This window comes from Xenopus laevis, chromosome 4L (assembly GCF_017654675.1).
Source record: "Xenopus laevis strain J_2021 chromosome 4L, Xenopus_laevis_v10.1, whole genome shotgun sequence".
NCBI classification, from domain to species: Eukaryota; Metazoa; Chordata; class Amphibia; order Anura; family Pipidae; genus Xenopus; species Xenopus laevis.
In genome coordinates, this window is record NC_054377.1 from 8,292,190 (window position 1) to 8,309,760 (window position 17,571).

Sequence of the window (17,571 nt, forward strand, 5' to 3'; positions counted from 1 at the left end):
GGTCTGGGCCAGCGGGTCCAACATAGGGTTGCCACCTTTTCTAAAAAAAAACCTGCCTTCCTATATATTTTCCCTATAAATAACATTGGGATCAGCCACCACTTTTACCGGCCAGGTTGCAACCCCAGTCCTACGAGGGCTGACGAATCAATCGGGTTGTCGGGGATTGGGTTGTAAGTTTGTTGCAAGGGTTTAATTTATAGTTTTAAATACCTCTTTCCATGTTTTATCATGGGACATGTCCACCACATATGCTATTTCCCCGCAATCAACCATCACTTTTACCGGCCAGGCCGGTAAAATACTGGCCAGGTGGCAACCCTACCTGCCGGCCCAGTCTAACAAGGTTTTTCTGGAAAAAAATACCGGCCTTCCTATAAATTTATCTTTTTTTCCCTAACAATAACATTAGGATCAACCATCTTTTCTACCGGTCAGGCCGGTACAATACTGGCCAGGTGGCAACCCTATATCCAACCCTGTCAGAGGGGTAACTACTAGGTATGAACCAAATCCACTATTTTGGATTCGGCCGAACTTCCGAATCCATTGTGAAAGATTCAGCCGAATACCGAACCGAATCCTAATTTGCATATGCAAATTAGGGATGTGAAGGGGAAAACATGTATTACTTCCTTGTTTTGTGACAAAAAGTCATGTGATTTCCCTCTCCGCCCCTAATTTGCATAGGCAAATTAGGATTCGGATTCGGTTCAGCCGGGCAGAAGGATTCTGCCGAATCCTGCTGAAAAAGACCGAATCCCGAACCGAATCCTGGATTCGGTGCATCCCTAGTAACTACGGAGGAAGAAGACCTTTCAGCTGCAGGGGGCCCAGGAGCTATAAGGGGCCCCGTGGGGCCCTAATTAATGAGCAGTTTCAACATAAATTAGTAAAACAGGGGGCCCTAAAATGAATTTGCTCTGGGGCCCAGTGGTGTAACTAGAAGTGCAAAATGGTATGAAAATGCACTGCATGATGTTGCTGCTCGCTGGCCGCAGCCTTTGGACACTGCTGCACTGAAAGGGCCTGTATTTTAGGGTCTGGTCGGTAAAAATATATGTTTGTTGTTGTTTATGAGGTAAGATTTGTCGCTAGGCGGGGGACGGACATATTATTGGTGGGCAAAGTTACTTGGCACAGAAGGGGGCGGTCCCAGGAGGTTTGCAGCTACTGGATGAAACCATGAGAGACAGACAGGTGGGGACAATCCCAGCAGTCAGGAGGAGTTGTTGAAAAAGGCACAATGCCGGCGGGGATCAGAGTGGGCTGCAGTAAGAATTTTAGTCAGACGTTCCTCAGCGCCAGTGGAGGGGGCAGCCCTGTAATTTGACAAACCACGTTTCCACCCGGCGAAGTCCCTGCGGTGCACAGGAAGCAGCGGTTACCGAGGTAACGAGCTTGACGCTCAATTGTGAAGACCGGAAGCTCTTTCCCGGTATATTGACGTCACATTCGGAGCCTGGAGATTGTGTGACAATGAGTCCGGAGAGGCTTTCCCAGCCGGGACCCGAGTACCTGGGTGAGCAGCAATAGATGTGCATGTGTCTCATTCACTGGAAACCCCAAACGTCATCTATATGTTCTATTGTGTCCCGCCCATTAGATATTATAGTATGTGCCTCAGGCTGGTGTAACCTGGAGCCCCCCTGAAGGATGTTGCTGCTGCTGATAGGTGTAGTTCAATAACACCTGGAGGGCTGCAGCTTGGACTTATCTCTGATCCATACAATCCACCTACCACTCGTGTTGGTTGGGCCTCATCATTTCTACGTACCCTGGACCCCAAATATGGCCTTATTGTCCTACATTGCCAGAGCTTCAGATATGGCCTTATTGTACCACTACCTACATTGCTGGGGCCCCAGATATGGTCTCATCATTCCTACATAGCAAGGGCCCCAGATATGGCCTTATTGTTCCTACATTGCTGGGGCCCCAGTTATGGCCTTATTGTTCCTACATTCTCGGGGCCCCAGATATGGCCTTATTGTTCCTACATTGTCGGGGCCCCAGATATGGCCTTATTGTTCCTACATTGTCGGGGCCCCAAATCTGGCCTTATCGTTCCTACATAGCTGGGGATCCAGATATGGCCTTATTGTTCCTACATTGTTGGGGCCCCAGATATGGTCTCATCATTCCTACATAGCCAGGGCCCCAGATATGACCTTATCATTCCTACATACCCGGGCCCCAGATATGGCCTTATCATTCCTACATACCCGGGCCCCAGATATGGCCTTATTGTTCCTCCATTGCCGGGGCCCCTGAAATGTTTATTTTGTTCTTACATCGGGAGTGGCCCCAGATAGGGCCTAAGGTCTGTATGAAGAATGAAGCCCTGCAAGTGGATAATATGGATCAGGGATGCCCAGTATACAGCCCTCCACCTGTTGTTATAATGATTCCAAGATTTGGTTTGTAATTTGGCTGAAACTCCACATGTTTTAAGTCCTAAATGTTAATGGTGTGACATTGTTTGAAGCTTTTTCACTTGCATTCCCCCTGTCCATCTTGCTGTATTTCAAGAAATGTTATATTTCTTTCCTTTACGACATAGAGTGAGTTATAAACTATAGGGCAGTCCAATCCTCCTTGGGTCAGTGGGGGTGCTTAGTCTGTAAGTCAGTCGAGGGGGGGGGAATAGGGAAGAATGGCCTGTTACTGCACTAGATCCCCCTGAAAACCCAGACTAAAGTCAGTTAGAGGGAGATTTGGGGTGAATATGTATTTGTTGCCATATACCGTATATACTCGCGTATAAGCCGAGTTTTTCAGCACCCAAAATGTGCTGAAAAACTCAACCTCGGCTTATACGCGGGTCATACCGTAGATACGCTCCTTCCGCGGCCCCAACACACCTCCCTCTCCCATAGCGCAGGACTGTCTGTGACTGACTGTCACGATCGCCGCCCGGAGCAGGTCCAGGAGCTCCGGGCGGCGCGTCCTTCCCTGCCGGCAGGGAAGGACGCGCCGCCCGGAGCTCCTGGACCTGCTCCGGGCGGCGATCGTGACAGGGAAGGAAATAGGGAAAGCATTGTGGATGGCGGCGTCCCTACAGAAGCGGTGCCTACGGGTCACAGGGGGTCGCACTGCTGGGCTGGAAGTCAAAGCTCTGCGGGACAAGAGTTCGATGCTCAACGCTCTCCTTCGATCTTCGCTCTCCAGTTGCTCCCTCTGTCTCTGCAGGGCTCGCAGGGTGCTGGGTGTAAAGGGGAACATTTCTCCAGCCATTTTATGAGGGATTTTGATGTTTTCACCCCGTCGGATCAGCAGTGGCATCACTATGCGTCTGTGCTAGAGAACTGTGTCCTATTTATAACCTGGCCCACACTGATCCTTCTCAGGGTAAGCATATTTTTGCAGTGTCATGTTCCTGCTGATGGAATTATGGGGAGGCTCTTTTAAATCGTTTTAGATAGATTTCTATGCCATAAAACATGATTACACATTTACACATTCACATTTTGAAATCTGACATGGGGCCCCTAGGCTTATACACGAGTCAATACATTTTTCCAGTTTTCTTAGGTAAATTAGGTACCTCGGCTTATACACGGGTCGGCTTATACACGAGTATATACGGTATATTCTTGAAACTATGATAGAAACATATCTTCCTATATCTTGAGCTAAGGGGGAACCAGGCCTGGGATGGCAATCTGTGAGTTCAGGCAAATGCCAGATGGGCTGCTGTAAGATTTTGGAACTATTTGGGCCTCTGTGTACTTGGGATGCCAGGGCCTATTTAATTTCCAGTCCAGACCTGAGGGGCAGTGGCTGAAAGTTAGACCTTTACAGGTGCCTGGTCAAAGGAGGGACCTTGAGGTGGGGCTTGACCTTTAAAAAAACATGGGTTATGTATATGAAATGCTTTCTCATTACTGTTAGATTTCATTGGAGGAGGTGAGTGACGAGAATCGCGTGAGGGCGGAGGGTTGAGAAATCACTGTCACTGAATCTGTGGCATCTGTAGATCTTTTAGGAACAATATTATTTTCCTACGATCCCTAATCGGGTTGCTGGTACACTACACTGTAAGGGCAATGATATAAGGGGTGTTTTAAAGGGGTTGTTCCCTCCGAGACAATTTGAAATTGGTTTTCATTTTTTATTATTTGTGGTTTATTTCAGCAGCTCTCGAGTTTGCAATTTCAGCCATCTTGTTGCTAGGGTCCAAATTACCCCAGCAACCATGCATTGATTTGAATAAGAGACTGGAATATGAATAGGAGAGGCCTAAACAGAAAGATGAGTAATACAAAGTAGCAATAACAATACATTTATAGCCTTACCGAGCATTTGTGTTTTAGCTGCCCCAGCTGCCCCTGGTCATGTGACTTGTGCCTGCACTTTAGGAGAGAAATGCTTTCTGGCAGGCTGCTGTTTTTCCTTCTCAATGTAACTGAATGTGTCTCAGTGGGACATGGGTTTTTACTATTGAGTGTTGTTCTTAGGTAGCTGCTATCTGGTTATCTTCCCATTGTTCTTTTGTTTGGCTGCTGGGGGGGGGGAAAGGGAGGGGGTGATATCACTCCAACTTGCAGTACAGCAGTAAAGAGTGATTGAAGTTTATCAGAGCACAAGTCACATGACTTGGGGCAGCTGGGAAATTGACAATATATCTAGCCCCATGTCAGATTTCAAAATTGAATATAACAAAATCTGTTTGCTCTTTTGAGAAATGAATTTCAGTGCAGAATTCTGCTGGAGCAGCGCTATTAACTGATTCATTTTGAAAAATTTCATTTTTTTTTTCCCCATGACAGTATCCCTTTAATGCAATAAAACCTTGCAGGGTTTTGCCCACATTTCATGCCTGTTTGCCAGAGTTTCTTGTTGATTAAACTGTAAAGTATACATGGCCAGCCTGTAGATTATCTGGCCAATCAGCAGGCACCTTTATTATGGCCCTGACATTGTCTCATAAAAAGCAGTGTGATTAAATGCATGTTTATTTGGTGCTTTTTAAATGACGTTTGTACATTGCATATTTCTGTGCTTGTTTTAGATGCAGGCGTAAAGCAGTGTGAGCTGATGAGTAATGGGTTCCATATTGTTCCAGTCTTTTTGTTCTGTGGCCAGAATAAGCGGGTTTGCCTTTAATCTAAATGTCTTCATAAATTGCGCTCTTGTGGCTTGGATTGTCAGTTTGGGAGTTTGCCTCATCTGTCTTGGTGGCTGGAAATGTTCAGCCTTTTTCACTATACTACTTGTGTAAATATGTCTTTGATACGGAGCCCAAGCCATTTCAGAAGTGGTCAGTTATTCTGGCCAAAGAACATCTTTCAGCATCACTGGAAGCATGTTCGGAGCCACGTGCAGCTCTCAAAGCGTTTGAAGGGGTTGTAAACCCAAATAGAACATTTTGCATTTTGTAAGTGAATTTAAGTAAGTTTCAAACTGTCCTCTGTTCTCTGCACTGACTCCATGTACCAGCAGTAGTCAGTTCTCCGGGCAAGGACATCATTTGCATTTATGCTTTGTGTGTCCTGAAAAAAGTAGAATCACAGACTTGTACCAGGTATTGTGGGAATTGTAGTCTTTGCTGGAAGCTAGCGGAGGAAAATAGTAGTTAGAAACAACAGAACAATGGGAAGGTTAACAGATAGTGGCTCCCTAACACAAGATAACAGCACCCAAGTAAAATCCAGGTCCCACTGAGACACATTCAGTTACATTGAGTAGGAGAAATAACAGCCTGCCAGAAAGCAGTTCCATCCTAAAGTGCTGACTCTTTCTGAAAGCACATGACCAGGCAAAATGACCTGAGATGCACCTACACACCAATATTACAACTAAATACACTTGTTGGTTCAGGAATTACATTTTATATTGTAGAGTGAATTATTTGCAGTGTAATCAGTGAAATTTATAAATAAAAGCTACATCATAAAAATCATGACAGAATCCCTTTAAGACTGTTCTAATCTTGCCTCCGGTTCATCTTTCTCAGCCGAGAGTGACTTTAATAGAGAGAAACCAGCTCCTTTCAAGGACAGTTCCCCTTGCTTTTGTGCGGCTGAATTCCGTGCATTCCTACCACTCTCTCTCTCTCTATCCCCGATCATTGGGCTTTGATTTGTCAACTTTCTGACAGTGGGAAAGTCATTAGCCCTGTGCTTCTTCCATTTCAGTGGAGCAGTTGGATTGTACCCCAGACAAAACTGCCTGCGGTTAAAGGACCAGTAACACCAAAAAATGAAAAATATGAATGTATCCTGACATGCAGTGTATTTGTATGGCCTACTTTAAGGACCGCCATCAGAAATCACATGGCCCCATACGACAAAATTTCCTGGGCCCCCTTGCCTGCGCCCACCGCAAGCCCCACCTACAGGACCGCCCCCACCACACAGTAAAAAAACCAAAAAAATATTGATGGCTAGGGTTCCCACATGTTAATAAAAAGATATTGGTGGTCAGGGCCCCCCATAAAAAAAATTTGTGGCCAGGGCCCCCCATTAAAAAATATTGGTGGCTAGGACCCCACATGAGAAAAAAAAAATTGGTGGCCACGAGTCCCCCCACATTATAGGAAAATTGGTGGCCAGCGCCCCTTAAACGTCCATGCCTTCCCGAAGTCAGCAGCTCTCAGAAAGATGGGGGGCCTGGCTAATCAAGTAAGTGTGGCATGGCCAGGCCCCCCTTACCCTCGGGGCCCCCTACAACTCTCCCCCCTGTCCCCCCCCTTGATGGCTGCCCTGCCTACTTTGGAGCAAAAGTGCTGTTTTGCTTTCAGTTCTCATTTACTTGGGTTAAACATTGAGTCTGATCATGGAGTGGTCAGTATGGCGTCTTTTATGGAACGTTAAATATTACATTATTGAATATTGTGCTAAAATGGCGGTGCAGAGTAAGGGAACCTTATGTGTAAATGCCTTTAGGGCATTTTCATTCCATTGATACTGTCCCTTTGCTGCTTTGATGTCACTTGATTCTTTTGATGATGTCACATGATTTCCCTTTAAATGTAACCAACCTTGTATGATTCTGACGATTTGTTGTATCCAGACTGGAACATGCTCTTGGATTTCAATATCCTAGCATTTACTTTGGTCATACATTGTGCCTGATCACGGAGTGGTAAGTACAGGTATGGGACCTGTTATCCAGAATGCTCTGCACCCAGGGTTTTCAGGGTAACAGATCTTTCCGTAATTTGGAAATTACTAGAAACTCGTGTAAACATTAAATAAACCCAATAGGCTGGTTTTGCTTCCAATAAGGATTAATTATATCTTAGTTGGGATCAAGTACAAGCTACTGTTTTATTATTACAGAGAAAAAGGAAATTTTTTTTAAAAGTTTTGATTATTTTATTAAACACGAGTTTATGGGAGATGGCCTTCCTGCAATTTGGAGCTTTCTGGATAACGGGTTTCCGGGTTAGCTGTTTACAGACTACCAGTTACTGCATTGAAAACCCCATCAACCAAGGAGCTAATAAGAAGAAATCCTATTAATATTGGGTATATACTTTCTGTGTGTTCTAAAACACTATCAGTTTCCTTATTATTTGAGACTTTGGTTCTCCTTTAATGTAAATGTAAATACTAATTTGCCGTTAAAAGATAAAAAAAAAAAGAAAAAGAATATGCCACAAGCTGAATGAAAAAAGACAACTCCTCGACCTCTTTTGAATGGGGGCCTTTCACATTTTCTCTGCAGCCTCCAAGTTGGAAAAAAAAAAAACGTTTTCAGGGTTTCTTTCACTCGACTGACTAAAAAACGCTCTTATCTCTCCCTTCATCTTTGTTCATAGCCGAACATGTCCCAGACAGCCCCTCTCCTCAGATGTGATTCCCAGACTGCGGCCGCTATCATTCCAGCTCCCTTGGCTTGTTACCCCATTTGTCATCATTAAAGAACTTTATTATCATAACAAGCGGTTTAGTCCCATCCCTGTCAACATCTCTTGAGTAAAAGTTTACTTTGCAAGAACAACTCACAAAACTCTTGTTTGCCAAGATTCCAATTCTTGAGGTTTTTGTGTGTTTTTTTTAAAAAATTCAAGAGAACATTCCTCCCCCCCCCCCAAACACAAGTACGGGGGGAGTCCATGCCGAGCTGTCCCATTGTGTAGAATGATTTCTTGTTAGCACCATTATCTGGCAGAAAGATTACAGGCAATTGTGATAAAGCAACAATACCATTTTCTCTAATGACATTCAGGAGTCGACAGGCAGCCTGGGGCAATACTATCAGATTTAAACAAAGTCTAAAAGCTGTGTTTGCCCTCTCTCTCTCTCGCTGTTGTTTCCCTCTGATCTTAAAAGCTACACCTGGGGCTGCAACAGGAGGAAGGTACATAAAGGCTGGGGCCCTTTGTAACAACGCTGATACTGCAGGCTGACGGTTGCCTCCAGTTCTCATCAGCAATGAGCAAGCTAAGCAAATAAAATGGGCTGCGGGTCTGTTTGGGCTCAGTGTTCCCATTGTCCGAGTCATACAAGGATAGCTATATACAGCGTGACTTTAGCTAAATTTCCCTACTATATTTTATTGTGGGACCTTCAGGAACTGAGTAGAAGTTAGGCTTGTGCCGCACTATGCGGATTTTGGCCTGCAGAGAAATGCAGGCCGGGAAGCCGCTACACTCCAGGAACATTGCCTCCGCTCGGTGCAGCACACACTGTTGAATTCGAATTAAACTGCAAAATCACGCTTTTTGAAATCCAACGTGCACCCCAACAGAGCAGGTCTGGACTGAGAATTAAAATAGGCCCTGACATTTTAGGTATACAGAGGCCCGATCAGCCCACACAGAGGTCCAAACAGCCCCCACTAGCCCACAAAATACTGACTTTCTATGGCACCTTATAGCAGCCCCTCTGGCCAGAACCCACTGATCTGGGCCTGCAACAGAGACAATGTTTTCAGGTGTAGGCCCATCACCACAGGAGCAGTGCAGGAGTGGATTCTCGGCTGGGGTTGCAACCTGGCCATTAAAAATAATGTCTGATCCCAATGTTATTAAAAGGGAAAAAAGATAAATATATAGGAAGGCCGGTATTCTTTTCCAGAAAAGGTTGCAACCCTATTCTCGGCCTGCGTTTCTCCGCAGGCAGATGTGTTAGATTTCTGCGCAAAATGCAAAATCTCTGGTTTTTGCACGGAAATCCACCGAATCTGCCAGCACCCAAGCGGAAGTAATGTTTCCGGGTGCAAGCATGTCAGGCAGAAGGGCAGCAGCAGAGATGTCTTCCCCTGCAGACCATATGGTTATCCACCCAACCAGGATCTGCCCGACCCGGCTTGTAAATCACCAGCTAGGGCCAAGGCGGAATGATGAGTTCTCCGGCATTGTAATTGCTGGTATGCTGTATTTGATAGACCCTTTAAACCCTTTAAATCCCTCATTTCCCTTTCCTTCTCAGCTGACAAATAACCCCTTATAAAGAGAGGTCCGCCTATTCCCTGCCCATTTCTCCACCTACTCTGCCCAGTTCCCTGCCCAGTGATATCACCCCGCCCCATATGACGTCATCACCCACTTCCCAGACGTGAAAGCCATTTTTAGTCCAGAAAAAAGGTGGCTTTTTTTGACTCATTTGGCGCTAGCTTTAGAGATCTGTGGCCACAGGCACAGCAGGAGCTAGGACCCCAACATATGGAAAAAGTTAATGCAACTAAAGCTGGCCATAGACATGCAGATTATAAACGATCGTCCGTGCCAATCTTCTGACCTGAAACTAACCATTCAGATTATTATAAAAGTAGTAAAGAGAACAAATCACACCCCGATGCTCGTGCCATTAATTGACAGACTGCAATCTACAAAAGTTACAGTATGTCTGACAAATAGTACTGGCGATCTCCCATTGATATCGGCAATACATGCGGAGATCTTATTGGTAGCTGATATAAATCTTTTAACCTGTCCGATTGACTCAACGACCGATTGCCATGGTATAAAAAATGTTGAGACACACCACAAACGGTCCGAAAACCGTACGAGCCGTCATTTCGTACAATGGTATCTTTGCGTCTATGGCCAGCTTAAAAAATCATCTTGAATATCCATTCTTCAACTTCCAGCATTTCTCTGACATATTTTGAAGCCTTTTCTTGCAGCTCAAGGCAGATCATTTTTTGTGGCAATAACCACAATATATCACTGGTGATCTCCCTTTCTTACTAAGGCCCCTGGTACAAGGGGAACTTTGTCTGTTGCTGCCCTCAGGCAGAGAGCAGTGATGGACTGAATGAATGAATGAATGAATCAAAAGCACCCTACTGAATGGAAGGAACAGTGAATGGTGTATTGATCCTGAGGTCCACCATCCAGAGTCCTAAGGGTCCTTCTGAGATATCCATTAATCCTGTGCCAGCCACCTAGCACATATAAGTGCTTGGGAGAGGCCTAGTGGCTGGTATAGGGGTGCATGTAAGATTTATGATGCCTGTTGGAATTAGAGTGTGTCTCATGCCACATAGAGCAAGTTCCTGCCTGGCCTATTATGTTGCCTTTCTATCTCAAACTTCTCCTTTTCATCTAAGCTTCGTGAATTTTTGGTCATCTGCCTGGTATGCCCCTTTGTCACTCTCTGTTTTATCCCCTTCCATCTGGCTTTGTGCTTTACATTCCCCTACAACCAACCTATCCATGAAGCCATAGACTTTCCCACTGGGGTCCACAGTGCAGTTATGGGCTCTATGAGCTGAAAGCTCATTGTTCCGAAAGCTCTTGGGAATTACATTTCCCACAGAGTCCATTATAAGCAAACAAATATTGTTTTTAACTAGTAACATCTGCTATTATCTTCTGTCATGCCATCTCCACACCCAGAACATCACCCACGTTTGCCCAAGCCATGCAAAAGAAACCACTAGAATAATAATACTACATACTGTAATACGTGGTCTCATTATCTCTTGTCTAGACTAATGTAATCCTTTACTAATTGGACTTCTCCTCATCAAATTGCTGATGATCACTTAAATCGGAATGCTCTAGCTAGACTAATTTTCCGTCTAATCCCATTATTAATGCAGCAGCTCTCAGCCTCCCTTTGGACTAGTTTCCCGCATCTCCTGTATTGTCCACTTTACTTGCCTTTTGCAAACTTCAATTTATCTTTTGTTGTTATCACCCAGCAGTGCCATAAGTGTGCCTTAAAAATAAGGGTAATTGTGTTTATACCAAGAATCTATGCCATAAATTAAGATGATGCTATGGAATTGTTTTGGCCATAAAGGAAGTAAATACAAAAGGGTACAGCACTGGAATTTTTCTACAAACACAAGAAGGACTTTAACCAGATGGAACACAAGAAGGCAAAACCAGATGCAACACAAGAAGGCAAAACCAGATGGAACACAAGAAGGCAAAACCAGATGGAACACAAGAAGGCAAAACCAGATGGAACACAAGAAGGCAAAACCAGATGGAACACCTTTGCCTATGGACTGACTCTGCCTTGGAGGCTTGCCACCTTATGGTACAGTGGATGAAGGCTTGCCTTCATGTGTCCCTGCCAATGCCAAGGGTTAGCAGGCAGCCAAAATAATGGCTGTGCACCTGCTGTACCTCTAAACGTATATTGATCCCAAGTGTAAGTCTAAGCTCCCAACCACATGGCAAGACAAGAATTCTCCTTTTTGTACCTAGAGGAAGTATAAGAAAATATTGTCCTTCAAATAATCACAAAAGGTCACTGGCACGTTTCAGTTGAAAAATGTTTATTTTATTCAAGTAAACTTATTTCTCATTCTGTCAACAGTAGCCCCTAGTGCAGTGGCACCTTTCTTCCAACATGCTCTGTACCTCCTGCCATGAATTCATTCGCTCAGGTCAGGGCTTGTCTGCTCCTTCACGCTAGAAATGAAGTATTGATTTTTGCTTTGTTTTTGATGGTCGCATTATATATTTTTTTTTTTTTGAGGCTTGGGCTGCACCCGTTTCCTGCCAGCTCCGCTCATGTGAACATGCACCATGAGAATCAAAGCACTCGCGACCAAGACTTTTCCTTGTAAAGCCCAGAAACATACAGTGCCAGCCCCATTAAGGCCTTTGAAGGGCTCACTGAAAAGGGTTCCTGAGCTGGGGATTGTGAGGCGACAGAGCGTCTCTGCTACTTGGCAGGAAGAAAAGACCCTCATTCTTCTGAGACTGCAATAAAATGAACTCCTACAGAGGAGTTGTACCAGCAAAGGGGGGGCAGTTCAACCCTCCTGAAGAATATTAGGCTTTGGCACTACAAGGTCTTCCTAATCAAAGATGCTTCACATGGGGACGTTTTGAAGAGCTCTCCTGACACTTATTTTTTGCTGGAAGTGAAGAGCAGTAATTAGTCTTTACCGACCTACAGTGGTCCCTGGTCCTTTCATGGCTGCTTGTATCTCAATGAACTTCTCTGGAAACATTACGTCCAAAGATTTGGTTTTTAAAATGGCACCAATAGCACTGGATAAATTCTCCAACCACATTCTCCCAAGACAGGTAATTTAGCAACAGACGGATCTTTATGAGTTGTCGATCTCAGTATTGCAGCAGCCATTTTAGGATATTGGGAGATGTGGTTCACAATGGTCTCCAACCCAGTTTTTCTATCCTATTCCATTCATTAATAATGCAAATCACTTTGTTCGAGTTTTAAATATTTGATTTTTTTAATAAATAACCTCCCAATTGAATTACGGATATATTCAAATTTATTAGAGTTAAAAAAAAAATCACATGAATTTGAAATTCGACCTTTAATAAATGTGCCTCTACATCTCACCTTGTCCATACCAGCCCGTGTCTTTTCGAATGTTTGGATGATACGGTTGTGCAGGAGGCCTCTGCAGCAGCCATTTACTCTAATATGGGACCAATGCAACTGATTATATATTCCAAGATTTGATCAGATATCAGGGCTGTTGTTTTGGCCACATACACAGAGCTAATAAATTGCAATAACATAAGTAAAATACTTTGTAAACCGTAGCAAAGTGAGAGCTTTGCTGCTTGCACTTTAGGGTAAGGCCACATGAGGAGATTCGGGGAGATTTTATCGCCTGTCGACTAATCGTCTCATCTTCTGAGCGACTATCTCCCCGAACTGCCTCGGCGTGTTTTCCCATAGGCTATAATGAAAAGTCGCTTGTCCTAAAGCACACGCAGCAATGTGTTTTCTATAGTCGCCCGAAGTTGCCTCAGAGGTAACTTCGGGCTACTATGGAAAACGCATTGCGGCAGTCCGGGGAGATAGTCGCTCAGAAGACGAGGCGATTAGTCGACAGGCGACAATCTCCCCGAATCTATTGTATGAACTAACCCTTACAGCCAGAAAATGTTCTACTGGATACCAAAGCCCTAAGGTCCAAGGCATTCATTCTCTGCCGGTGGAGTATGTGTTGCCACTCGTGAATGGGCTTCCTGTCGTTGAAGTCAATGGCAAAGTGAATTTTGGTCTGAAAATGCAAATTTTAGAATTGTCAGCCCAAAATCTACCTGTTACCATTGGTGACAGGTGGTTGGCACTCAAGTCTGTGGGCAACAGGCATTTATCTGCCAGTGGAAATGTGGCTGCCAAACCAAAGCCCGGTGGACTTTTCCCTCTTATATCGCAAGCACAGCTGCCTGAGGATTTGAAAACACCAGAACGGTGGAGGAGATAAGAAAATAAACAAACACACGGATATAGTTTCTTTTTACCTATTCTTATCTCCCCTGCCTGTTATTAGTGTTTTAGATAAGGATCATGTCTAATGATCCGCTGTGACTGGAAGGAAGTGAAATATGTTCCCATCCTGCTGCTCGGAAAGGGGCTAAATCTTTTTTAAAAAAAATAAATCACATTATTCAACACGGATCTCATTGCCTAAACATTACACATTGTATTCAGTTAATTATGTTCCAGGTGATAGCATCTTTTGACATTTTTATTGTCTTTTTTTATGTAGGGACAATATATTATAGAATAGAGAATTCTTTAACATTCCTCTCATTTCTTGAAGATGACTACGCATGGGTCAATAACAGCTGCCAACTTGGCAGCTTCAGACCTAATCATCAGCTTGTTGGCCTGTGTATGGGGCCCACCGATCGCACTTCCCGACCAAGATCTGGCCAAAAGTTGTCTAGATATCTGTCCGGCAGGTTTGAAAAGGTCATCAGTCAAAGACCATGTTGGCGCCCAGATGCAGCCCTTGTCTGAAAGTTCTCCATGAATCTGCTCTATGGCCCCTGGGACAAAAACAGATTTGGCACAGCGAATGGTTTGTCAAGTTGGTCAAAGTCCAACCAAAAAGGCTGATATCTCTGTGTACCGGGGAGAATAAGTTCGCTACCACAGAGAATAATATACAGTGGTGTGAAAAACTATTTGCCCCCTTCCTGATTTCTTATTCTTTTGCATGTTTGTCACACAAAATGTTTCTGATCATCAAACACATTTAACTATTAGTCAAAGATAACACAAGTAAACACAAAATGCAGTTTTTAAATGAGGGTTTTTATTATTTAGGGAGAAAAGAAATCCAAACCTGTGTGAAAAAGTAATTGCCCCCTGAACCTAATAACTGGTTGGGCCACCCTTAGCAGCAATAACTGCAATCAAGCGTTTGCGATAACTTGCAACGAGTCTTTTACAGCGCTCTGGGGGAATTTTGGCTCACTCATCTTTGCAGAATTGTTGTAATTCAGCTTTATTTGAGGGTTTTCTAGTATGAACCGCCTTTTTAAGGTCATGCCACAACATCTCAATAGGATTCAGGTCAGGACTTTGACTAGGCCACTCCAAAGTCTTCATTTTGTTTTTGTTCAGCCATTCAGAGGTGGATTTGCTGGTGTGTTTTGGGTCATTGTCCTGCTGCAGCACCCAAGATCGCTTCAGCTTGAGTTGACGAACAGATGGCCGGACATTCTCCTTCAGGATTTTTTGGTAGACAGTAGAATTCATGGTTCCATCTATCACAGCAAGTCATCCAGGTGAAGCAGCAAAACAACCCCAGACCATCACACTACCACCACCATATTTTACTGTTGGTAGGATGTTCTTTTTCTGAAATGCTGTGTTACTTTTACGCCAGATGTAACGGGACGCGCACCTTCCAAAAAGTTCAACTTTTTTCTCGTCGGTCCACAAGGTATTTTCCCAAAAGTCTTTGCAATCATTGAGATGTTTTTTAGCAAAATTGAGACGAGCCTTAATGTTCTTTTTGCTTAAAAGTGGTTTGCGCCTTGGAAATCTGCCATGCAGGCCGTTTTTGCCCAGTCTCTTTCTTATGGTGGAGTCTTGAACACTGACCTTAATTGAGGCAAGTGAGGCCTGCAGTTCTTTAGATGTTGTCCTGGGGTCTTTTGTGGCCTCTCGGATGAGTTGTCTCTGCGCTCTTGGGGTCATTTTGGTCGGCCGGCCACTCCTGGGAAGGTTCACCACTGTTCCATGTTTTTGCCATTTGTGGATAATGGCTCTCACTGTGGTTCGCTGGAGTCCCAAAGCTTTAGAAATGGCTTTATAACCTTTGAAATTGAACTCAGGTGTGATAAACCACAGTTAAGTTATTTTTTAACAAGGTGGGCAATCACTTTTTCACACAGGCCCATGTAGATTTGGAGTTTTTTTTCTCCCTTAATAACGTAAACCTTCATTTAAAAACTGCATTTTGTGTTCAATTATGTTATCTTTGACTAATAGTTAACGGTTTTTGATGAGCAGAAACATTTAAGTGTGACAAACATGCGAAAGAATAAGAAATCAGGAAGGGGGCAAATAGTTTTTCACACCACTGTAGGTTCAGTTTTAATCAGGAGTAGCAATATGATTGCTGGCCTAATCCCACAGGTTAGTTGGGTTCAGCCTGGCAAATTACCCCCTTGGTGGCTTTTGGGCGCTGGTGGCATGCCTTCACTTTCCTTTCACTCCAGCAAAATTTATTCTGCCATATCACAGCTCCTCTGATGACATGATCGTAATACCCCATTATCCCAGGCATCATCATTAGGGAGGCTCCAGTGTGGTTTTGAAAATGTTGGCAGACCATTAGGCCAAGTTGGGTTAGGGTCAACAAAATGTCAACCCACACATCACTGATAAGGAGTTAATTAAAGTGTTACTGACACAAAAAAAAACCCAAAAAATTATAGGATCAAGTCCACCCCAGCACAACACACCGAACCCACCCAAACACAAGGGGAGTATACAAACCCCACACTGATCCTGCTCCTGTTAGATCTAAAGCTCTCACAATGCAATATATTATAATTTATATTCTGAAGGTAGTTTTGGATGCCTGATATTTTGAGATGTAGCTCAGAGACTGGATGGCTTTCAGTACCAGCACTAAAAGAGATTTCATGGTGAGGACCACCAACATGAATAGAAAGCACTGAATTCCCGTCAGCGTGTTAAAAACCGGTACATTGTCCCCTTGGAACATAGCTTCTAGTGTACCATTCCAGAATCTGATCTGCCATAATGTTCAGTTGTTTAGGGAGGCCATGACCTCATCCACAAGACATCTTGTGAGGTTCTTCTATAAATCCCTCTGCCTTCATCTGAATGAGGCTCCTATTTCAAACACTAAACAGGTGTGTCAGGCCTCTGGGATGTCTATTAGGAGCCAGATCTGTTGAGATCTCCTGGTGCTGGGTCGCACAGTATGGTAACATTTAGGAGGGCTGGAGACAGAGAGGATCATTGTCACAGCATTGCTAAATGAGCATATCATGTACATGGGGCAGCCGATCCTTCTTCTCCTCATTGTCTCTAGAAAACCAGGGTGGTGGCAATAAAAGAAAATTCTCATTCAGTCTCAAATTGGGCTCATTAGGCTGAGAGGCAGCAAATTGGTGTTTGTGTAGCTTCTAATTACTGAAAATATTTTTCCCCTTTGTTGTTGTTGTTGGTGGGGAATACAGTGTTTGGAATTTGTTAGGGATGCACCAAATCCAGGATTCGGCCTTTTTCAGCAGGATTCGGGTTCGGCTGAATTCTTCTGCCCAGCCAATCCGAATCCTAATCAAATACTGGGGGATGTACCAGGTTATGACCTAATTATTTGGACAATTTTTATTCACTACCCAGTTTATTTATACTGTGCCCCCAATTTAGCACATTTATAACAGGGGGTACCATTCAAGGTCCATTGATGAGTTACGTTGTGGATATGGCATGAGTAAACTGGGCAGTAACCATATATCATGAACCAAACGAGTACTGGGGGATGTACCAGGTTTGACCTAATTATCTGAACAATTTAGCACATCAGTGGACCTTGAATGGTAGGCCACCTCCAGTCTGTGTATAATATAGTGAATAATTTGCCCCCTATCATAAAATATAAGGATATTACAAGTCGCCAAGGAGTTCCATGACCATGTAAAGGCATGAGGCCAAAGGGTAAATACAAATCATGGAAATCTGAAGTGACCTTTAATATCCTCATATTTTACCATTTAATTATTAGAATGCACAAGTTTCAGAAAGTCATGTGACAGAAATGACATCAATAAGGACCGATTATAACTGATGACATCAATAATCACCTTTTATAAGGATATCATTTACAGGATGTTCATGGTTCGTATAATAAACGAATATTTAGGCCCTTTATTACAAACTCTGGTTCCGTCAA

The 17,571-nt window shown here is 43.8% G+C and overlaps 1 protein-coding gene across 1 annotated transcript in view; it reads left to right on the plus strand.

Moving 5' to 3' along the window:
• Nucleotides 1–1,202: 1,202 nt before the first annotated feature.
• c11orf49.L (chromosome 11 open reading frame 49 L homeolog) overlaps nucleotides 1,203–17,571 on the plus strand; it is a 73,559-nt gene continuing 57,190 nt past the window's right edge. The window contains exon 1 of the mRNA XM_018257333.2: nucleotides 1,203–1,522. Within this exon, the coding sequence (XP_018112822.1) occupies nucleotides 1,480–1,522 (43 nt within the window). The 5' untranslated portion in view covers nucleotides 1,203–1,479. The remainder of the gene's footprint in view (nucleotides 1,523–17,571) is intronic.